Source organism: Strongylocentrotus purpuratus, unplaced genomic scaffold (genome assembly GCF_000002235.5).
Source record: "Strongylocentrotus purpuratus isolate Spur 01 unplaced genomic scaffold, Spur_5.0 spur5_contig_840, whole genome shotgun sequence".
NCBI classification, from domain to species: domain Eukaryota; kingdom Metazoa; phylum Echinodermata; class Echinoidea; order Camarodonta; family Strongylocentrotidae; genus Strongylocentrotus; species Strongylocentrotus purpuratus.
The window spans coordinates 526,758-550,619 of NW_022145547.1; the positions used below are offsets into that span (position 1 = coordinate 526,758).

The 23,862-nt window shown below is 38.7% G+C and overlaps 1 protein-coding gene across 1 annotated transcript; it reads right to left on the reverse strand.

The window, feature by feature from the left end:
- Positions 1 to 18,647: 18,647 nt before the first annotated feature.
- Positions 18,648 to 23,619, reverse strand: LOC115918731 (acidic phospholipase A2-like). Its single transcript, XM_030988454.1, has 4 exons — positions 22,968 to 23,619; positions 20,521 to 20,719; positions 19,835 to 19,977; positions 18,648 to 19,190 (listed from the first exon to the last, which is right to left on the reverse strand). Exons 1-4 carry the CDS (start codon positions 23,017 to 23,019, stop codon positions 19,015 to 19,017), a joined length of 570 nt encoding a protein of 189 aa, XP_030844314.1. The 5' UTR covers positions 23,020 to 23,619; the 3' UTR covers positions 18,648 to 19,014.
- Between the last annotated feature and the right edge of the window lie 243 nt (positions 23,620 to 23,862).

Genomic DNA, 23,862 nt, shown 5'->3' on the forward strand with positions numbered 1-23,862 from the left:
TTTGTTTTGTTTGTGCAGGTTACAAATGTATGTACATTTAAATAATGTGGGTATGTTTCTGTCGGTTATGTATTCTGTCTACAGTTCTGATAGTACATGTATTCATGTCTAGAAATTACTATTGACTGATTTTGCAACTCAAATGATAATACAAATTTTGGGGGTTTGTTTCTTGATGTACCGGTATGTATTTTTAGGTGTTTTCCCCCTTTATATTTAGCAAAGTAATGTAATCTTGACTCTCGAGTGTACCTGCAATTTACTTGTCAAGTCCATAGTAATAGTTCATACACACACACACATTTCTTGAGCAATCAAAACCATGCCAATTTTTAATTGAATAACCATGACAATTTCATAAAACTACTTTAATCACAATTTCTGCAGCCTTTGGGAAGGCTTGATTTCTAAAGTAAGGTTGTGGTTAGGGACTATTAAAAATGTTATTGGTAAAGGTAATTCTCAAATGTTTATATAAAAACCCTATACAATGAGATATGTACATTGTAGTGGTGACCCTTCTATTAGGGTCATCTATCTGTAGTGTTCACTTATTTTGTCACCATCTTAGAAGTAATGTGTTCCAGAACCTTTCTTCAGAGGTCACTTATAATTTATTTTTCTCTCAGGTGGTCTTTATAGACAGGTTTGTCTGTATGTCTGTCAGAGGGCAGGTCCAAGCTATTTGGATTGTGACGTACGGGACATTCAAAGACTTTAAACAAGAAATAACAACAGATGAAATTATTTATATGGTATTTATATTATATTTTGTATGGTCTTTTGGTATGAGTCTGTGGCTATTATGGGCTAGTTCATTTGTGGAAAGTTTTAGTTCTGGCCAACTCTTTTAATTAATGTGCTGCGTGACGTACGGGACGCTGCAAATCTGTTGTTATTTCTTGTTTAAAGTCTCTGAATGTCCCGTCACAATCCAAATAGCTTGGACCTGCCCCAATATGTCCTTCCTTAGTACTCCATAAGTATTAGCCTCTATTTATTTCTCCTTTCTTGATGCACTTTCACCTTATATAACATTGTATTCATCTTGTATTTCATCATGCACACCTACCTAACGTCTTTGAAGAAAAATATTTCATGTTGACTCTCTCTATATTATGTATATGTAGATTATAAAGTACTAATAGTTGATATGTGTACTGTACTGTGGTGGTATTATGTATAAATTGGAATTAGTTGTACATATATTTGGTCAGTGAAAAGGTGTATTTCATTATCATGATCATGTTTATTATAGAATTTTATGTAGACTAAAATATAAGATGTAGAATATATATATATATATATATATATATATATAAACGGAATATTGTTATTATTATTATATATTCAAATGAAGATAATGCAAATTGATCAAAGGGAGGTCTTACAATAATTAAGTGCAAGACTATCAATGTGCCTAATATGAAATAGTAACAACTTATGCATGAATTGCAGAGATAGTGCCAATACAGAAGAATTATGATTATTCTAGTAGATCAAAGTAGAGATAATCAGATATTATGTATGTGTTTTGGGGTGTTTTTTATTTGGTATAATGTAATTTGTTTAGAGTATTACTTTTATTGTACCCATTAATCTTGTCTTCATACAGCCACTTCTTCTTCTTCTTCTTCTTCTTCTTCTTCTTCTTCTTCTACTTCTTCTTCTTCTTCTTCTTCTTCTTCTTCTTCTTCTTCTTCTTCTTCTTCTTCTTCTTCTTCTTCTTCTTCTTCTTCTTCTTCTTCTTCTTCTTCTTCTTCTTCTTCTTCTTCTTCTTCTTCTTCTTCTTCTTCTTCTTCTTCTTCTTCTTCTTCTTCTTCTTCTTCTTCTTCTTCTTCTTCTTCTTCTTCTTCTTCTTCTTCTTCTTCTTCTTCTTCTTCTTCTTCTTCTTCTTCTTCTTCTTCTTCTTCTTCTTCTTCTTCTTCTTCTTCTTCTTCTTCTTCTTCTTCTTCTTCTCTCTCTCTCTCTCTTTCCACTTCTTCTCTCTCTAAATTTTGCCTGCCCAAAATATCTTTGGACTTCTATTTTGTTTCTCTTTTCTATTGCTGTTTGTATTCTTCTCGCTTTCTCTGCCTCTCTGTACTGTCCCTTTCTGTAAACTTCCATTTTTCTTTCTCTCTCCCTCTCTCTCTTTTCGCTCCATATATATTACATTAATCCCTTGTTTTCGTCTTCTACTTTAACATTTGGTGTTCACCCAGAGTAATCACCATGTTGGGGTTCTATCACTTTTCATTCATAACTGGCAAAACTATTCACTTTCATTATTAGAATGCTAAGGAAAAGGTGTATTTATTTCTGTAACACTTTCACATTGTAATTGGCAAATTAAGTAACGAGGTCACAGTACTAGCATCTAGATTAAAAAAAACACAAAAAGCAGCTACATTTGAAAATACAAGTACTTCAATACGGTATTGTATTGTGACTACTGGTAAATATTTGCAGGAGAATAACATATTCAAAATCATGTATCTTCAATACAGGTAATGGGCATATGTCTAGTTGTACGTTAACTGTTTTAATACATATTTATGTATCTACATGTAGTACTACCTCATATTCATAGGTACTTGTATCGTTGTATATTTGAATGTATTAGAGACTTTGGAGGTAAGCACTTTATAAGCACAGTTTTTATTATTATTATTATTTTAATTCTTGTTTAATTTAGTACTGTTTCTATTGTTACAACTCGGTTATATCTCAGAGATATTTGGTTGTCATTATTCTATGTATAACAAGTACTGTCGTCATTCTACTCTTTTTTTAGGGATTGTAGCTGTGAAGAATAGATAGCTTTCTATTCATACTCCAGATTAATTATGTCAGTTATGTACTTGTGATGGCAGGTGATGAAGCCGCAATGTGAATTTTGTTTAATGTATACGAAAAAATGTGACAAAATTGTAACAGAGACTTGGTAAAATACCAATCTGATTCCAAATTATATTGTTTAATTTGTTTTAATGCTTCCAGCTATGAGCTTGCCAAAAGCCAATTTGGTTCAATGACATGACTACACAGTCTCATTTTTTAAAATAATAATTTTGAATATATTTTTGATGGTAAAGTAATTTGGTTTACTGTACACCAGTATTCTTTAAAATGTATTAATATCTTAAGGATCCTGCTTGTAAACAACAACAAAAATCTTGATCCCCCCCCCCCCTCTAAGAATTCTGGTACCCTGATTATTTCATTTCCAGAAACTGCAGTGAAACAATCATTTAGCCAGTTATATTTTTAAAGATTGTTGATGAAGTATAGTATTTGTCATCATGCTGCATTTGTTATAATCCATCAAATTAATTTAATATTTAAAAAATGTGTCAAAATTGCAAATGTGTATTGCTAAATTTATGCGATGGTTGTCATAATATGGAGAAGAAATTGTTAGATGTGCATGCTCATTTATTACAATAAAATTGCATTGTTTGTTAAGAGCATTTCTAGAACATTTTTATTAAAGACTTTTCATACAAAATTTGCCAACAAATGTTGGATATAATTTGATTTCATGTGTAATTTACATTTTGAAATGACCTTGATCAAGTTTTCAATTGATTAAATTCTAATTATATTAACAAAACAATCACCCCAAGTACACCTAAATGTGCACACATTTTTTATCTCGAGTCTTGATTTCTTGAGAGGGGGCTGTTAAGTAATTTGTACACTTTTGTACTTTTATTGTTGTAAAAAATAAATGAACAGATGAAATATTTAACATTGGGAGGGGGTGGCACCTCACCCCTCCTCCATTTCTCCCCCTTTTAACAACTTCATTGACCGCAACCTGTCTAATGTGCTGCACTGTTGTTTCACTTGTTGATATATTTATCAGTACTCTAAGAAGGAACACATCCCACTGCACTCAATACCCATTGCCTTTCAACTGGACTGTTCAATAAATGATTTAGCAGAAATCATCTCTTGTGTTATCTTGTCAAGTTTTTAAAGACGTGATGTGTACAGAGAGAGGAGGAGGAATAAGTTTGTGATCAGCGCATCGTTTCAAGAAACCGTTGTAAGTAGAAGTTTGCCATCATCCCATCGAAACTTGTTTCATGCAACACTGCACTGGACTGCAAGTGTGAAGAGTCTTACTACCGAAAGGCCTGCTCAAACCCTACCAGCATACCCTCCTGAAACTGATATAGCACGTGAGTTTCTGAGTTATTTCACCAGCAAAATAGGCAACCTTCGAGCTACATTGGAAATTACATCGCGGAATACTCGTGTGGAGAATGATATCCAGATGGATTGTCGGCTCGAGAACTTTAATCCTGTCAGTCAAGAGGACGTCTTGAAGATCATAAAATCTTCTAAAGTAAAATCATGTATGTCTGATCCGATACCAGCACAGGTCTTTAGGCAATGCATGGAGGAACTTCTACCAGCCATTACAGACATTACAAATCAGTCTCTGCAGTCAGGAGTCTTCCCTGAAGCTCTCAAGTCTTCTGTGATTATACCAACTCTTAAGAAACCTAGCCTTGATCCTGATTGTCTTCGAAACTATCGGCCTATCTCAAATCTTCCCTACCTCGGCAAGATCATCGAACGAGTTGCATGTCAGCAACTTATGACATATCTGAGGGACAACGCTCTGCTTGCTTCAAGACAGTCAGCTTACAGACCATCATTTAGTGTTGAAACAGCTCTGACCAGAGTGCAAGATGACCTATTGAAAATCCTTGATGACGGCAATGAAGCAATGCTGGTTCTCCTTGATCTTAGCTCAGCCTTTGACACTGTTGATCACAGCATCTTGCTGAAGAGGCTTTCAGCCTCCTTTGGCATCACCGGTGCTGTAAAAACATGGCTTGCCTCTTACCTGGAGGGAAGGGAGCAACGAGTACTCATCGACGGTAAGACGTCCAGCTCTGAAGTGATTAGATGGGGAGTACCACAGGGGTCAGTGATAGGCCCACTGTTATTCATCTGTTATACAACTCTTCTTCAGAGTATTGCAGAGCACCACAACGTTGAGTGCATGATGTATGCTGACGACCTGCAGTTGTACACAGCTATGACTCCTGCTACGAGACACGAGTCAAAAGAAAGACTAGAGTTATGTATCACGGAGATTCGCAATTGGATGAAGGATAACAAGCTTGTTATCAATGATGGCAAAACTGAAATGCTTCATCTAACATCATCCAGGAAGCGTGGCTCAAATCAGGAACTGTCTCCACTCACGGTTGGTGACACCAGCATTTCTAGCAGCACAACTGTTCGAGACCTTGGAGTTGTGCTCGATAATCACTTAACTCTACGTCAAAATGTGAACTCCATCTGTCGGAATGCATCCCTATCTCTCTACAAAATCGGAAAGATAAGAAATCTCCTCGACAATCACACAACTGAGATCCTTGTCCACTCCTTCGTCACCTCTCTTCTCGATTCTTGTAATTGTCTCCTCATCAATCTCCCCAATAAAGACATCGCCAAGCTTCAGCGAATTCAAAATTCAGCTGCCAGACTAGTTTCTAAATTACCAAGGCAAGAGCACATCACTCCCACTCTACAGGAACTCCATTGGCTGCCCGTATCCCAGAGAATCCAGTACAAAGTCATCATTCTGACTTTCAAAGCACTTCATCAACTCTGTCCCAGCTACATATCTGAACTTGTTACACCTTACATACCCACTCGATCCCTCCGCTCTGCATCTCAACACCTCATTGAACCCACGAAAGACAGGACCAAGTCATACGGATCCAGAAGATTCTCATCTGCAGCTTCGCATCTCTGGAACTCTCTCCCCACTACTTTCCGAACCATCACAGACTTAACTTTCTTTCAATCTCAACTGAAAACCTACCTGTTTAAAAACGCTTTCTAATATCATTTAAACTGTATTATTGTATTCATCAAAATTTAATTACATTACTGTACTCTGACATAATTGCCTTCATTTCTCTGTAATGGATGTTTATAATGTTTGATTATTATTAATCTTTTCCTTATTTTGATATTTCTTTAGTTCATGAATTAGTAGTTATGTGTAATTTTGTTGTATTAATATTGTAAAGCGCATTGCTATTTTCTTCGATTATGAAATGCGCTATATAAGTCTAGGTTATTATTATTATTATTATTAAGTGTGGTTGGTGTACACAACAGAGGTGTATAGTTTGGAGCCTGTGTATGCCTATATATTTGAAAACAGAATATGGGCCTATTTAGCAGCCAACGTATAACAATTCATCTCGATATTTTACACTCTTCTGTTCACATACATTATTCTAGAGGGTGTAAGGTAAGACAAAGAATTAGAAGGAGCGAGAATTGATACATTGGTTTACTGAGAAGACAGAAATGTTTAAGGAGAGAGAGAGAGAGAGAGAGAGAAGACAGGGGAGAGAGAGAGAGAGCAAGATGATGAATATGGGAAAGAATGGGTCAAAAATGGGAAGCGAGATAGATTATACATGAACATAATAAGAACTCACATATTTTGTATTTCCTTGCAAAATATCAATAATTTATTTTATTGGTAACAAATTGCTGAGGCGATGGTCATCACTACATGTGCTTCACTACACTGAAGACATTAGAAATATCCCAAACAGAAACAAAGGAAAGACAATCGTTCTTCCATGCACTACAAAATAAATGTAGCCATAGAGCTTGATCTAGAGCAGTAAAGTACATGTCTCATTCGCATGTCGAGATCATCATGTTCTATGTTGTATTGTTTATCCCGGACTCTCAATCCTAAGTTTCATAAAAGTCACAAATAACTTCACTTTTCCATCGGTGCATGGACCATGAAATGTCAAACTCTTTAATCCTTTCTCATCATTGTAACTCTGATGAACGAATTATCAAAATAAACTGTATCAAGGAATGATTATACGAAACGTAAATTTAAAGACTCAACTTTTGATGCACTTATTTACAGAATAGTGGGGGAAAACCCACAGGATCTTCAGGGTTTAAACCTGGAACAGTTTGTGTCTAGGAATAACGGTCTTTTTCATAAAGAAGCTTACAAACAGAAGCATAACCAGTGAAAAATACATGGGAGAAGCCCCCCCCCCCCCCCCCACACACACACACACACACACAAAGGCCTGGAGGGAAAATAGGAGAAAAAATATTTAAAAATTACTATATAGAAATCCCACTTTTGAAACAAAAGCTCCTCATAAAGAACAAAAATATATTTTTATTCAACAGTACAACAAATCTTCTGTTTGAAGCTACAAGGGCGTTTGACTTGTACAATTTTACAGACCATTAATGCCCTTCTAGCTCCAAACGTAAAATATATCTTTAAAAATATAATCTCCATTCCAGCATATATACCAAAGTATCGCCATACAATGTATGTTCATCCGTTTCACCCAGAATACCCTTGCCACCACAAAGAGTGAAGGATGACTTACCGGTAAACAAATTATGAATAATTCAAAACCCTTTCATGTACCATTATTTATGATAGACCTTTAATCAGACCAAGGAAGTCAGATAGTAAGATAAACTTGATTACAGGCTCATTGAAGTGCACCATCACCTAAAAAATAAACCTAAAAAAATTCTAACAGACAAGGAGTATGTCGAAAATAGAGAATAAAATAAAAGGGCACACATGGAACTCCAGTAGGGTTGGCCATATTTTATATTGATGGAGAGTGTTTTTAAAAATCTCTTTACAGATGTAATATTGGAAGCTCATATTTTAAATAAAGCACATGTAATATGAAATGGAACTTCTAACACAAATATTTTGTGTGTGAATGGTACACTTTCACCCATTGACTACTAAATCTCTCATTCACATGGGCTTATTACAATAACCATCCGGTTCAAATCGACAGTGGATGAAAAACAAAACAATGTATTAATCAATTATCATGTACTGTAACATGAACATGTAAGCTTTACCATTTACATGCACATTGGAGGCAGATACATAAACTTATGACCAAAACTCATTACACGTTAATCAATGTCTGTCAAAATCATTGGCAGATAATGTACAGTAGTCTTCTATTATTTTTTTTTTGGGGGGGGGAGGGGGGGGGCTGTCATGGGAAACTCCACCTTTAACCAGTTTCATAGCTCCTTTTTGGAAAAGGGAAATGTATCATCTCTAAAGTAGGCCAACTAAAAACTTTTAAAAACATTATCTCAGCTGCTGGTGTATGAACTTATTAAGCAGCATGGATAGAGATGCAAAACTATGTAAAAAATAACCAAAAGAACACATCTACTTAAAGTAAACAGTGAAGTTGAATAGAGGATACTGGAGAGGGTAAAAAGACAGAGGATATAAACATAGTAATTTACAAACAATCCTAATTACAATAAAAGAAAAGTATTTTGGAATAAGAAATGTACATTTCCTGTTTGTTTCACTCTCCTCCCATTACTGGATTTACTAACAACAGTAACGTTATTGCACAAAGTGTAATTCTCATTTTTTTTTAAAGGAAGAGGGCTTTTTAACCTTTTAATCTCCCTATCAAGAAACCCCTTTCCTATTCTACATTTACAATAAATGTTTCTTATTAAGGTGCTTTACCAGTTACAACTGAGTGAACCAACCATTGTTAAACAATTGTATTTAAAAAAAAAACAGTAAGCTATAAATGGCAGATTAAAATTACACAACTGTAAATGTGTACTGTATTACTAATGATCATCTATGATTCTCAACTATTACCCATTTACTAGAGATATTTTTGTTTGAAACCAATGTCTTTCAAATTTCAGTCCCTAAATACAAATTATCACAAGTCAGAAGGTCACCAAAAAATATGTCTGAAAATGAAGAAAGTAATAAACTACAGTACATCTTCTTCTTTGTTTAATTCAAATTTTTAGATTGGTTGTTTCCAGGTCCATATTCCACAAGGAGACCACAGGTCCCATAGCTAGACAACATCCAGGATGCTTAAACCGATTCCTTTACCATCTCACATGACACACCTATTACTCTGAAGTCTGAATCTATGAATCTGAAATGCATACAGCGAGCCCGACAGCATGCATGACTTTCCCCAATCGTATCCACTGTGATGGAATATCAATCACTGTATTGCACTGCTTTACAAAATGCAAATGAGGTCATGTGATATTGTTGGGTCAGTCAAGTTGACAGCAGAAGACAAATACATTTTGATTCTGCGACCTGTGCAAGCAAGCACACTAAGCACACTTACTACTTAGGCCTTAGGCAGCAAAGGCATAAGGTAGATTTTGGTTCAAGCAGTATGTCTATTATTAGCGGTTGATTCTTTACACTTTGTTTTGGAAGCTAGGTGACGATGGCAGCATGAATCATATCATCAAAAAACATGACATTCATCTACAAACTGTACTATCATTGAGATTAGAATCAATTTGAGAAAATTGGACCTGGGGTCTTGGCCTAGCCCTAGACCCTACTCTCAATTCACAGAGTAAAATCAAGGGGTGTTTTTCCTTGTCATACAGTTGTTGATTCTCCATCATCTTCAACATCAGATATAGAGAAGCTCCTGTTCCCTGCCACGCTGTAAGAGTTCACGAAAGACCCACTTGGACCACGCCCATTTCCAGTGAAAGTCGACGAACTCCCTGAATCCCCACTCGCCGACACCTCCATACCCTTGTCGTTCTGCAGGCCGCCAGGCGAGGCAGACGTCGGACTCAGCGGTCCGCTGGCGCTCCGTGACCTCGAACTATCATGTCGACTTCTAACCGATCCTGTGCTCACAATGAGGTCATGTGCTTGTTTCAGAGTCCACAGACAGCTTTCTAGGGCTGGTAAATTATCGCAGGCATCTTCAAGGAGCTGAGTTTTTGCTTTTAATCTCTCAATCTGAGCGTCTTTTTCCTTGTTTTGGGTTACTAATTTCTGTACTCTCGCTTCCGATGCAGCCATCGTCTTGTGTAGTTCGGAGATTTCGAGGTCCTTTTTTCTCACGGCTTCTTTGACATTAGCCTGGTTTAACTCATCTCGATGCATCAGAGCTGAAGCTTGCTCTTTGACAGTGTTCTCAAGTTCACTGATCCTTTGATACAGAGCATGAAGATGATCATTAGCCTCTCGAATGCTTGATTTATTGGGGGAAAACATGATTAATAAATCCACGGTCAGCTCTTGTCACACGTACACAAATGCAAATGCATAGGTTACGTGAAACCGGAAGTGAATTTCGCGGACTTTTTAACCTCGCCTCCATGCATACACGCAAACACAGGTATTCGAGTGGAATCGTTTCAAGATTCAAGATTCAAGATTTATTTATTTCTTTCCACTTGCATAAAAAAAAAATTCATTCAGTACAGTAGTAACAAGTTCATCGTAAACTAGCATAAAAACATTAACAATGAAACAGTTATAAAGACTTTAACAAATGTGGAAAAAGAGGTGGTCTGTTAAAAAAGCACAGCTTGTTAAAACACAGATCACCTTTACAAAAACAACATTTTTTTTTAAAAAGAAGTAGGTTATATTACAGGGGGAGGGGGACTAATACTAATCTAGTTACCTATACAGACTATAAATAAATATCAGATCTACCACTAATTTACAAAATATGGTAAAGTAAAAAAAAAAACAGAATAAAGATAATGGAAAAGTAAAGACATAGGGGAAGGAGGATAATGTACAACACGGGGGGGGGGGGGGGGGGACAATGCTAATCCAGTTACCTATATTGAATACTAATAAAAATCAGATCTATTCACTGTAGGTGTATAGTAGATGAAATTTCAGCTTACGTTTGAAGACAGAAGAGCTTACAGACTGCCTAATAGAACAGTCTAAAGAGTTCCAATACTTTGGTCCAGTATGTGCAAGTGTATTAATCCTAAGCTGAGTTCTAGCTGATGATACATGGTATAAGGCAGCCTGCCTAGTAGAGTATTGTGTATTTGGTTATTCTTTACAAAAATAGATGCTATTGACATGGGAGCTTCACCCTTCTCCAACTGATACATCAGATATCCCAGATATAGAAAATATATATCTTTTACCTTCAGCATTTTATTTTCGTAAAAAAGCTTGTCAGTGTGAGCACGCCAATCAGCTGCCGAAATAATTCTCACTGCTCTCTTTTGAATGAGCAGAATTTTATTTAAGTAGGATTTGGCTGAGGCACCCCAGGCTAGCACACCATAATTTAAGTATGGCAAAATTAAGGAACAGTACAACATGCTAAGTACTTTTCTTGGGAATACAAACTTCAATTTGTTGATCATACCAACATTTCTAGAGAGCACTTTACTTAAATGAGTAGTATGCATCTTCCAAGTCAATTTATCATCAATGTGGAGACCTAAACATTTAATAAATGAGACCTTTTCAATATTTACCTGATCAAAGACTACATTACCAGGCATTACTGTTTCACTATTACTGAATAACATATGTTTAGTTTTTAATAAGTTTAGTGACAGTTTATTTGCATGAATCCATTTAGTCAATACACAAAGCTCTCTATTTACAGTTTCTAAAAGAGTATTTAAGTTTCTATGAGAACAGAATACACTTGTATCGTCTGCAAATAGCAAAAAAGAAAACGTCTCTGAGGATTTTGGAAAATCATTTACATATAAAATAAAAAGCAGGGGACCCAAAAGGGAACCTTGAGGTACTCCACACGTGACGGGTAACATATCTGAACAAATTTCGCCGAGCTGCACAAATTGCTGTCTGTTACTAAGATAACTTCTAAACCATTCGAGTGCAGGTCCTCTTACCCCATAATAAGAGAGCTTGTGCAACAAAATATTATGGTTCACCGTATCAAAAGCTTTGGAATAATCCAAAAATATACCAACCGTATGGAGGTGTTTATCAAGTGCCGAAGATATTTTGTCTAAAAGACATAAAACAGCATGAGAAGTTGTGTGTTTCTTGCGAAAACCAAACTGAGAATTTGAGAAAACTTGACACGACTTCAAAAACTTTATCAATCTAATATATACAAGCTTTTCCAAAATCTTGGAGAAGACAGTAAGTAGAGAAATTGGTCTATAATTACCAGTTTCTACAGGGTTCCCTTTTTTATATATAGGCATTTCATTTTTTTAGGAACAATTCCATGCATTAAAGACAAGTTATAAATGTGAGTGAGAGGTACGACTACAAATGAAATTACTTCTTTTATCAAATCATTAGTTATACCATCGTATCCAGGGCTCTTCTTCCTTTTCAAGCCACTTACAACATCTATAACCTCAGAATTCACTACAGGAACAAAAAAATAAAGACTTTTCATTTGGACTGGTTAAATAATTTCCATAGGTTTCCTGTATATCAGGTATGGAGCTAGACAGAGTAGCACCAATGTTAGAAAAATATTCATTAAATGCTTCACACATAAGTTTCTTGTCTTCAATAAGACCATCCTTCCAGGTGAGTTTTGTAATACTCTGTAGTTTAGGATTGGTTTTCAAGACATTTCGAATAACTTTCCATGTTCCTTTAACATTATTACACGTAGACTGGAATTGAAATTGATAATAGTCTTTCTTTGCTTGGCGCAGAGCAGAAGTTAATATATTTCTATAGTTAGTATACTTAACCTTGGTGAAGATATATATATATATATATATTTCTCTCCTTATTCAGTGGCGGATCCAGGAATTTCTTACCGGGGGGGGGGGGGCACAAAATCGGATGGGGTGAAATATATGAAAAACGATGGAGCGGATCGACCAAGCGGGGGTGGGTCTGGGAGGGGGTCAGAACCCCCTCCCTGAGTAGGAAGCATTTACAATTTTAGAACCACGTTAGGTGCATTTTCAGGCACTTCCTGGAGTAATATGACGTAAAATTGCTTTTTCCTACCCCCTCAAAGAGTAGGGATCCAGGGGCGGATGACGGGATCTGGCTTTTTGCTAAGGGGGGGGGGGGGGTTGACCCAATGACGACACGGAGCATCGTCCACGAGCCGCAAAGCGGCGAGGCGATTTTTTTTTTTTTTTGCTATTTTGAATCCCTAAGCGTTGGTCACATCCCACCGTGCGTGTTTTTAGTCCGTACGGTTTTTGGGGAGGCCACGGTCGCCACGTTTTTCTGAAAACGCAGGGAGGGAGTGGCAAAGGCAGGGAGGGAGTACCGGCAACGCGCGTCACACGTACTGGGGTGAATCGGTAGCCCGAACGCAGCCCGAACGCAGCGAAAGTTCCTCATGCACTAAAAGTGCTACGGTGTGTCTGCGTGCTCCCAAATCCGTACGGAGGCGGTACTCATCACGTACGGATACCCAAATTTTGCCCACGTTTTTGCACGTAGACAGGACGCACTTGCAAGTACGGCGGGATGTGACCACCGCATGATGTTTTCCTGGCATCTACTGACACAATGGAGACCATAAAAAGCAGTGCATGATAACGTCTTTTTAAATCAAGTAACAGTTTAAGGTGGGTTCGACCCATGACGATGCGGAGCATCGTAGCATCGTCCACGAGCCGCGAAGTCCGAGCCGCGTAGCGGCGAGGCGATTTTGGGGGGGCTATTTTGAACCCCCGTAAGCAAGGGTGTCGATTCATGTATCCGTGGTTGGGGGGATGATAGTTGCCGAAATATTTTCGGCAGTGGATCAAAGCAACCAAGAGGTAGAAGCGTGTGGCAGGTTGCACCCCTCCCCAAGCGCGTAGCCAGGATTTAATTTTAGGGGGTGGTAGTAAGCAACCGAAGCGCGCTCCCTAGGGGGTTGGGTGCAGGGAGGGGGGGGGGGAGTTCCCCCTCCTCCGCGAAGCGCGGAAGCTCTGACGTTTCAATCGATTATTAAAGAAAGAAGACGATTCGATGTGCCATTCTCGACTCTCAATCCTTGTCTGAATGCAGTTTCCCCCTCTCGCGCGAAGCGTGGAAGCTTTGACGTTTCATTAAAATTATTAGAGAAAGAAGACGATTTGTTGTATCGTGTCCTTGTCTGAGTGCAATTCGCCCCCGCCTTCCCGCGCGAAGCGCGGAAGCTTTGACGGTTCAATAAATTATTACTCTTAATCCTTTTCTGTATTCATTTTCGCCCATCCAGCGCCAAGCGCGGAAGCTTTACCATCATTCATGAAATTATTAGAGAAGAAAGACGATTTGTTGTATCGTGTCCTTGTCTGAATTCAGTTTTCCCCCTTACGCGCGAAGCGCGGAAGCTTTGAAGTTTCATTTGATTATTACTCTTAATCTTCGTCCGAAATCATTTTCGCCCATCCCGCGCGTAGCGCGGAAGCTTTCACGTTTCATTAAATTATTAGAAAGAGAAGATGATACGTTGTATCGTGTACTTTGACGTTTCATTTAATTATAACTCTGAATCCTAGTCTGAATTCAGTTGACCCCCTCCCGCGCAAAGCGCGCAATCTTTGCCGTTTCACTAAATTTTTTGAGAAAGAAGACGATTCGTTGTACTGTTCTCTATATTAATCCTTGTTTAAATTCAGTTTCCTCACAAGTCATGATGTATGTATGGAACGTTCGTTCGCAAATATTTGTATGCACAGCCCAAGACAGTGGTGGGTATCATCTCCCGGCAGTGCTTGTCGCAATAGCTTCTGGAAAGGATTGTATACTACTGTTAGTGTTAACGGCCACTAATTTGGCCCATTAGTGACTATACAAAATATATGCTCTTCCTGGCTATTTGGGAATGTGTCAGTTTGCAACAGAAATGGAGAAACGCGAATTTTGTTGAAAATCATGTGATATCACGAACATTTATTAATCACTTGTATGAAATTGAGAATAATTCATGGTTAGATTTTATTGGGGGGGTTGAACCAACCAGTACGCCAGTGACATAGGCCTAAATCAGCTTTTCAATAAAACAAAAATAAGTTATGTCATAATAATCTTTCTCAGGAAATAAAATAAAAATAAAGATACAATGACGTGAATTTTAAAAAGGGTGAACGGAAACAACATAACAACTAGTGAACTATCTTATAAGTCATACTAATGTCCGAAAATCTTTCCCCTTGTCTCCGATCTCATCACGAATTCGTCACAGAGTTCATTTATGTTTACAATGTACAGGATGGTCTGATGTTGCAGATTGCTACTTTTGCGCTTCGCGCTTAACATTTAGCTCGTTGCTTTTTAACGCTGCGTCTTTGCATTTGGCGCACTGCATTTCTATGATGCTGTCGATTTAACAAATTAAATTAATTCATCAATTCCTGATGAAGCCGTATGATCGAGAATTTAATTTATTCTTGTCTCATATACGGATGTCTCATTTACTTCGTATATGTATGTGTTATGAAAATGAGATAGCAAAATGTGTATATTGATGGTCATCTTGCGAGTAATAACCAGGCTCTCATCATTAATTTTTCTCTTATTTTTTTTTAGGGTGAATCATTGGGGGGCGGGGGGGGGGATGATTGTACAGGCCATCCCCCCACCTGAAATATTGGGGGGGGGGGGGATATATCCCCCCCCCGGGATCGACACCCATGCCCGTAAGTGATATTTTCCTGGCATCTACTAAAACAATGGAGACCATAAACAGCAGTTCATGATAACGTATTTTTAAATCAAGTAACAGTGTGAGGGGGTTCGACCCAATGACGAAGCGGAGCATCCTCCACGAGCCGCAAGGTCCGAGCCGCGTAGCGGCGAGGCGATTTTTTTTTTTTTTTTTTTTTTTGGGGGGTGGGGGGGGGGGGGGGCTATTTTGAACCCCGTAAGTGATGTTTTCCTGGCATATACTAACACAATGGAGACCATAAACAGCATTTCATGATAACGTCTGTTTAAATCAAGTAACAGTTTGAGGGGGGTTCGACCCAATGACGAAGCGGAGCATCGTCCACGAGCCTCAAAGTCCGAGCCGCGTAGCGGCGAGGCGATTTTTGTTATTGCTATTTTGAACCCCCGTAAGTGATGTTTTCCTGGCATCTACTAACACAATGGAGACCATAAAAAGCAGTGCACGATAACGTCTTTTTAAATCAAGTAACAGTTTAAGGGGGGTTTGACCCGATGACGATACGGATACTGTGTGGGTCTGGACACATGATGGCGTTTTTCTATTCACATCACATTTTCACTTGGCAGCCCAAGTGGGGGGGGGGGGGGGTTTAACCCCCTAACCCCTCCCCCATCCCCCCACAGATCTGCCACTGGGATCTTTTGCAAACTGGAAGCAATAAGCATTACATGTAGGCGATGGAAAAAAAGTGCTTGCGAAACGGATAGAAACTTCGCGGCCACAGGGATGAGAGAAAATAATATGACAATGAAACCAGCAACTGTGGCAGGATTAATGGCGGGGACAATCTGCATGCTGAAAGAGCACTTAAAATAGGTATATCGGAAAATTAATTCAAGGCTAAGTTATAAGTTAGAAGTTAGAAGTTATAAAGGAGATAAAATATTTGGTATTAGTCATGTTCGACTTAAAATTGCATGCCCCCCCCCCCCGCCCCTTACCCGGTAAAAAAAACACCTTCTTATAATATCATCCCCCTTTCTATCTTTTCCATTATTCTCCTTTTCCCCCTTTTCTCTCCTCCGTCTTTCCGCCTTTCTTCTTTTTCCGCTTTATTTTTCCTCTCTCTTTCACTTTCCCCTCCTTTTTCTCCTTTCCCCTTTTCTTTCCTCCCTCTTTTCTTCTTCTTTCTCTCTTCCTTTTTTTCTTTTTCCTCTCCTTTTTCTTTCCCCTCCTTTTTCTCCTTTTCTTTTTTTTTTGGCCGGGGGGGGGGGGCACGTGCCCCCTGTGCCCCCCTCTGGATCCGCCACTGTTATTGCCCTTCATCTCAGCATTATGCCCAAACTTTTTATGTTTATAAATATTATGTTTACAAGTGCTAAATTATGTTATTGTTCCGTATACACTTTTTGTTGTTGTATCGGAGTGAACGGGCTCTATTAAAGAATCAGTTATTTCTATATACTTAGGAGGGGGCGGTGCAGACGTAAATATTATACAACTTGTGGCCCAATCTAAATCGAGGCCAATTCAGCCAGGATAATTAATCATATAGAATAGAACACGACAAAATAAAAAAACAACAAACAAAAATAAGCCTACATTGGCCTAAGACGATCGAATGACATGAAACAATCAGAGCCAAGACACAGATTCATGTCTTTGTTTTTCATTCCCCTTTTTTCTGATCTATCTCTCTCTCTCTCTCTCTCTCTATCCCTCTCTCTCTCTCTCTCTCACCCTCCCTCCCTCTCTCTCTCTCTCTATCCCTCTCTCTCTCCATATCTCTCTCTCTCTCTATCCCCCTCTCTCTCTCTCTCTCTCTCTCTCTCATTCTTTCTCTCTTTCAATCTGCATGTGAGGCGAAATTCTTTCAGTATAGAGCCAACTTTGAGACAGAGGTGCAGAAAGCACACTGAGCTGGGACTGCGCATGTATACTATTTAACCGCATAATTATATAGATTATAATCTTCCAAGTATAGTATTATAACGAAACAATTTAAAAAGTACGGCGATACACCAACACAAAAAGGTGGCAAGTACATCTACAGAAGAAGAAGAATTCAGTGGGCAATGATACTTTTATTTCCATGACACCAATCTATAATACCCCCAGCTTATACTTGCATCACAACCACCCAAACGATTTAGGTTTGCTATAGCTCTTTTCTACATAAGAAATGGGTGGGGGAGGGAAAGGGAGAGAGAGAGAGAGAGAGAGAGAGAGAGAGGGAGAGAGAGAGAATGAGAGAGGGGGTGGGGAGGGGGACAAACAGAAAATGCGTTGTGTATACGACCGTTATTATAGGCCCTATGTTATAGGAAACGCAACGAAACAATAAAATTATGTAATTAGTTTACGATATAAAAAATTGATATACAGTGCGTCCCAGAAAAACCGAAACCGAGAAGTATCGATGTTCTATCATAACTTAATCAAAACTATGATTAATGAATGATACATATTTGGAAAGCTTAGAGTCTCCTCTTTCAGATGATGCTACTCAGATAATGCATATTTCACGCATGAGTGATTAAAAGCAATTTGAAGGAAGAAAACCAAAAAGACATTTGGCGGGCGGTATCTGAATTCCGAAGAAAAATTCACATTTCTAGAAAGTTGAGTTTCTGCCCTTTCATATGACACCTCAATCAGGAAAAATGAGCGAGGAATGACAAAGTTCTGTTTGTTTAAGGTAGTGCTTGCATTTCCATAATTTCATAAAACGAATTCGTTTTCACTTGCTGCCTGCCGTATCAATAAACAAAATTAAAAAAAGATTTAACTCCGTTTCGTTGACAATCAGCCGTAGACGAGAGTCTTCATGCATGGCTGATTGTCAACGAAACGGAGTTAAGTCTTTTGTCAAATCTGCATTTTGCTACGGCAGGCACCCAGTGAAAACGAATTCGTTTGTTAAAATTATGAAAATGTAAGGGCTACTTTAAACAAACAGAACTTTGTTATTCCTGGCTCATTTTTCTTGATTGAGATATCATATGAAAGAGCAGAAAATGAACTTTCTAGAAATATAAATTTTTCTTTGAAATTCAGATACCGCCCGCCAAAATACTTTTTGGTTTCCTTCCTTCAAATTGCTTTTAATCACTCATGCATAAAATATGCATCACGGGGGTAGCATCAACTGAAAGAGAAGACTCTAAGCTTTCCAAATATGTATCATTCATTAATTATGGTTGTGATTAAGTTATGATAAAACATCGATACTTCTCGGTTTCGTTTTTTCTGGGACGCACTGTATAGAACCAGTGGAATCATTTCAAAATGGTGGCAGGCTTAACGAAAAGGCGTTTAGAAGGAAAACATTGTTATTTATTTGTTTATTTCTCTTTAATTTTAATTCCTTCCCCTCCCCCTCCTCCTCCCATAGACACCCGTACGCCAGTGCTTGGAATGGGGGTCAGAAATTAATAAATAAAATGCACGTCCTATATTATAGTCATAATGAATAAAAGTCAAACATGAAAGCGGTTCACTGGACGATAAGCGATGTGTGGGCGAGTTATGGTCGAGCTTGCTGGGATCGTCACCACTGACGATTCGTCGACACCGTTATCGGAGCATTTGAGTTTGTTATAGAAGCGATGCGGTGGGTGAATTACGGTCGAGCTTGCTCCTTGACGTCCTCACCAAAGCATTTGAGTCTGTTATGGAAACGATTTTTCTTGTTGAAAGGTTGACGAGCAATGCACATAGCGAGGTCCCGGTCGCACTTGCAGATAGCCACGGAGCACTTGGGTAGGAAGTCGTACCAATAATACTTATCAATGCCGGCTACGGGAGAGAGAGAGAGAGAGAGAGAGAGAAAGAGAGAGAGAGAGAGAGGAAAAAGAGAGAGAATAAGAAACGCTGTCAAAATGCATGGATGGTTTATGTATATGGTTTATTTTATTCCTATATCCCCCCCCCCCCCCCTCCACACCCCATCAACTCTGGGCCCTTAGCCCCCTTTGTATTTCATTCACCAAAATAGCATAGAAAGGCCACATTGATAGCTAGTGCCCAATCATTTTTAATGCTGCCCCACTTTATACTTTGAATGCCATCTTGATTAATATTATTTTGACGATGCTTGTCAGGAAATTTAAAACATAATTATGGAACAGGTACTATTTGTAATCCCTTTCGGAAAAACAGATCTCCATTTTCCCTGTTTGATCACATTTTTCTCTTGTTGATAAAAGTGATCAGCTACTTTGAGGGAAAATTATCAGAGGAAATTCTGACATAGCAACACATATGTTTACAAAGTGGATTCCACCCTTGGATGTGGCATCATTCATAGCAGGTGAGTGAAATTGAAATACATTAGTATACAGGTCTGTTGACTAATTTCAAGACGGCATCATAATATTCCATATCAAATATGTATATAAATATGTATGCGTCCTTCTTAAACAAGGATTTATAATACATACCACACGTAATGTGGGCATCCTCTGTATCACATTGATGAAGGTTATATTTATAAGGTGCAATATAGGCAGTGATGGTTAAGTAACAAACACCACCCTCTATCAGATTGGTTGCTTCATAACACTTATCGTGAGTCTGGCAGCATCTGAGGATGAAATAGGAGGAAAAGCACATAGGAACAATAACTAACATTTTATTCGAATTTAAGGATGTTTCTTTCCTGCGGACCTAGTGACGAGGTATTCCATTAACCTGTTTTTTATGAAAGAACTACAATACTTGGAATCCAGTCTGCATACATTACTTGGTGATATTGATCTCACTCTTATTTTTATTATTATATACTGTGTGCATGATTTATTGAATAAAGAACAGATGTATAAGTTGTGTGTTTATGATAAATTTTGGTAAATAATTTTATAGTCAGACTATGGTGCGTTTAGAGACACCCGTATTAAGCGCCTAATAAATATTGTGTATTATTATTATTATATGTCGGTCAAACATCGGGTTGTCTCTAAACAGTATGTTTAACACTTGAATAATTATGTTAGTATAAACCGGTCTATTAGCAAAATATAAAGTGGATATAAGCCTATATTCTGATTATTTTTCCGGGGATGTAGATGTCCGGTGTGACTAGTCAAGGAGGTACAGTTGTCGTAAAATCCACAATAATAAAACAAACCTGTCGACTCCATCCACAGGTTTGCCGAAGCCACCAAACCCACAATAGCAGCCATAGAACCCGAAATCCACCAGTGTTTCTAGGAACGTCCTATTGGTGGTACAGCTCATCATGTTGCCCAAGAAGACCAGAGCTCTATCGTTCACCATATGCGTAACGTCATCAGACTGGGATGTCTTATCATACAGCACGGCTCCAGCTAAAACATGAAGAAATATCGAAATAAAAATTAATGCTATGTGTGCGGTTCTAGGACTCCTACCCCTTGGACATCCACCCCGGATAACCACCCCAGTCACCTACCCCCTAGGACAACTATACCCCCTAGGGCAACCACCCTCTAGGACGACTACCCTCTGGGACAACTACCCCCGGACAACTACCCCCGGTAAACTACCCCCTAGGACAACTAACCCTAAGACAACTACTCTCGGACAACCACCACCCGGACAAATACCCCCCCAGACAAGTACCCCCTACGACAACCATCCTCTAGAAAACTACCCCGGAAAAACTATCCAAGGGGTTGGTGTCCTGGGGTAGTTGTCCGGGGGTAGTTGTCCTAGGGGGTAGTTGTCTGGGGTTAGTTGCCTGGGGGTAGTTGTCCTTGGAATTAGTTGTCCTAGGGGGTAGTTGTCTGGGGGTAGTTGTCCGGGGGTAGTTGTCCATGGGGGTAGACGTCCGGGGGTTGTTGTCCATGGGGTAGTTGTCCTAGGGGGTAGTTGTCTGGGGGTAGTTGTCCGGGGGTAGTTGTCCTTGGGGGTAGTTGTCCTAGGGAGAAGTTGTCTGGGGGTAGTTGCCCGGGGTAGTTGTCCTAGGGGGTAGTTGACTGGTGGTGGTTATCCGGGAATGGATATCGGGGGGGGGGGGGGTAGGTGTCCGGATACGTATGTGTGCATGTGTGTGTAATTGGGTTTTTACAGACGTGTATCAATCAGATATGATTATTTACGTCTGGGGACCGACCTTTAACGTCACCATCCAAAAGACGTGACTCAGTTTCGAACCGGGGTCCACTGAGTCAGTTTGTAGGCATAGACAGAGAGCTGATCAAGTGACGTGCCGCTAGACCAAGACACATCTCCCTTATATTATAAATGGAAATCACTTCTCTACAAGTCAATTAAGATAGATTGCACCAGATTTTATGCATTTCCATGCCCTAACACTATGAACATGATGGACAAGGAAAGAGGACAAAATAAACAGTTCCTGATTCTACCCTCAACAATTGCTGTGGTAGACAAAGGACATCCCTTCACTGCTACTATGTAAAAATGTGTAGAACAGGTGAATATGCATGTATCAGAGCTGTAATAAGCAACTAAATATGGCATTTCCATCGAGAGGTTCATTTTGTAAAGGCTCAAATCATATAATAGTCATACCATATCCGCGGAAATAAATTCCATTCAATACTCTTCTAGAGCTTGTAACCATACCTAACATTAAAAAATAATGTATAGAATTCTAATAAAAAAAGTCATCATAATATATACAAAACAAAAGGGGAAGTGTTTATATTGAGATTAGTTTCTAGCCCTTTAGAGGAAAGACTATTGGGTAAGGCTAGATTTCAAGTTCTAGTTATCATAGAGGTAGCAACAAGAAAAGGTTTGGAGTTTAAACTAAAAGCAAACATCATAGAATAATACCAATTACACAATTAGGCGGTTTCTTTTTACTAATGGTCGAATGATGAAAGTTTTATCAGTGATAATATATCCGCACCGGAAGAAAAAAAACGTAAAAACATATTGTTCTAACAGACTCAATAATGATTCAACTCGAAGGTGGTGAAGGCCTATGTGTTTATACAAACAAGAATGACGTAGATCGTTGCAGGAACATCGTACAGCATGGCCTTTCTCAATGATACGTACAAGATAAGAAAAGAATACAATGACGTTCATGTTCAACATATAATAGCATATGACAATGGTAGTTATAATTGACTGGTTACCACTTATACCAAGGAGTTTTAAGAGCTGGAGTCCAAACTCGCAACAATAATTATGCAAAGCAGCTGCCGTTTTCTAAGGTTGCACAATAGAATCTACAGGTGTGCTGAAGCACTGTGTAGGCCTACTACTCGTATTATCAGACGAGTAGTAGCAAAAAGTATTTATCATTACAAAAACATGTTTTTCTTTGAAAGTGGCCCGTTAGTTTGCAGCTAGGCAGGAACCTTTTGTCTACGTATCTGCAAGGAAGATCCAGTTAAGCACATGCCAGACATATTTTCTACTGGCGGCTTTGAAGATGGTTCAAAGGGAATGAGCTAGACATGACTCCATCTCTTAAAACTCCTTGCTTATACCAACAAACAACAACAACGACGTTCCAAATCGTTTCATCACATTATTCACAAGCATTCAGATTGAGTGCGTTTGCATGCACTCAATCTGAATGTGGTCATTCTGAATTATAAAAACTGTCATACTCACCGATGGTATGTGCTGCAAGTAGAAGAAAGCCAATCAGATGAATGCAAGCCATTATGATGATGCCTATTAATAAGGTTGAATTTTGCAGGCAGAAACCTTCAATATCAAAAACATCAAATTCTGTGATGACGCAGTTTTACTAATACATGTCATGTATCTATTTCGCTCGTTCTCTTAAAGGCACGTTATGTTCACAAAGTGGATCAGTATTTATTTGGGTACATTTATTTGGGTACAAATTCCAGCACAGATATTGTAAAGTTCCAGATGGCTTTAATTCAACACCCGAATTAACACAAATAACGATAAAAACCTCGTGACAATATTTGCTCGTGACGAAACCATGTTCAATATTGTTAATTATAACTTTCAAAATGAACAGGAAATACCACGCTGGTGCGTAGAGAATAATGGTATGCGTGTACATGCATTGCGTTGATAAATTACTTTATGGAAAAGTTATAGTCCTTTCACTTTCGATGTCTTTTTGTTTTTGGACGCAAGTTTAAGTTCCGTACGTGTGTGTTCTGATACCCTAGTTGCTCACCCAACTGATTAACATTAGAATGGAGTTGCTGATTTTGTATTCGAAATCGACGCGTTGGAGTGTAAACTTGGAGGAATTCGGGCGTGATTTATCATAATAATAGATCACCACATAATGAGAAACAAAATCAGACATCGTTAAGTCACGGGGTTTCATTCAAATTTATTTATTTATTCAATGAGTACTTCGTACACTATAAGCGAAGAGCACAATCAACAAGTTGCTAAAGTACGGACAGGGCCACCCCCCCCCCCCCCCTCCACCCACCCACGGGGGGGGGGGGGGGTCACTCCCAACATGACTGGCTACGCACCCGCGTCCAGGAAAGGCGTCGAAAGGGTGTCTTGT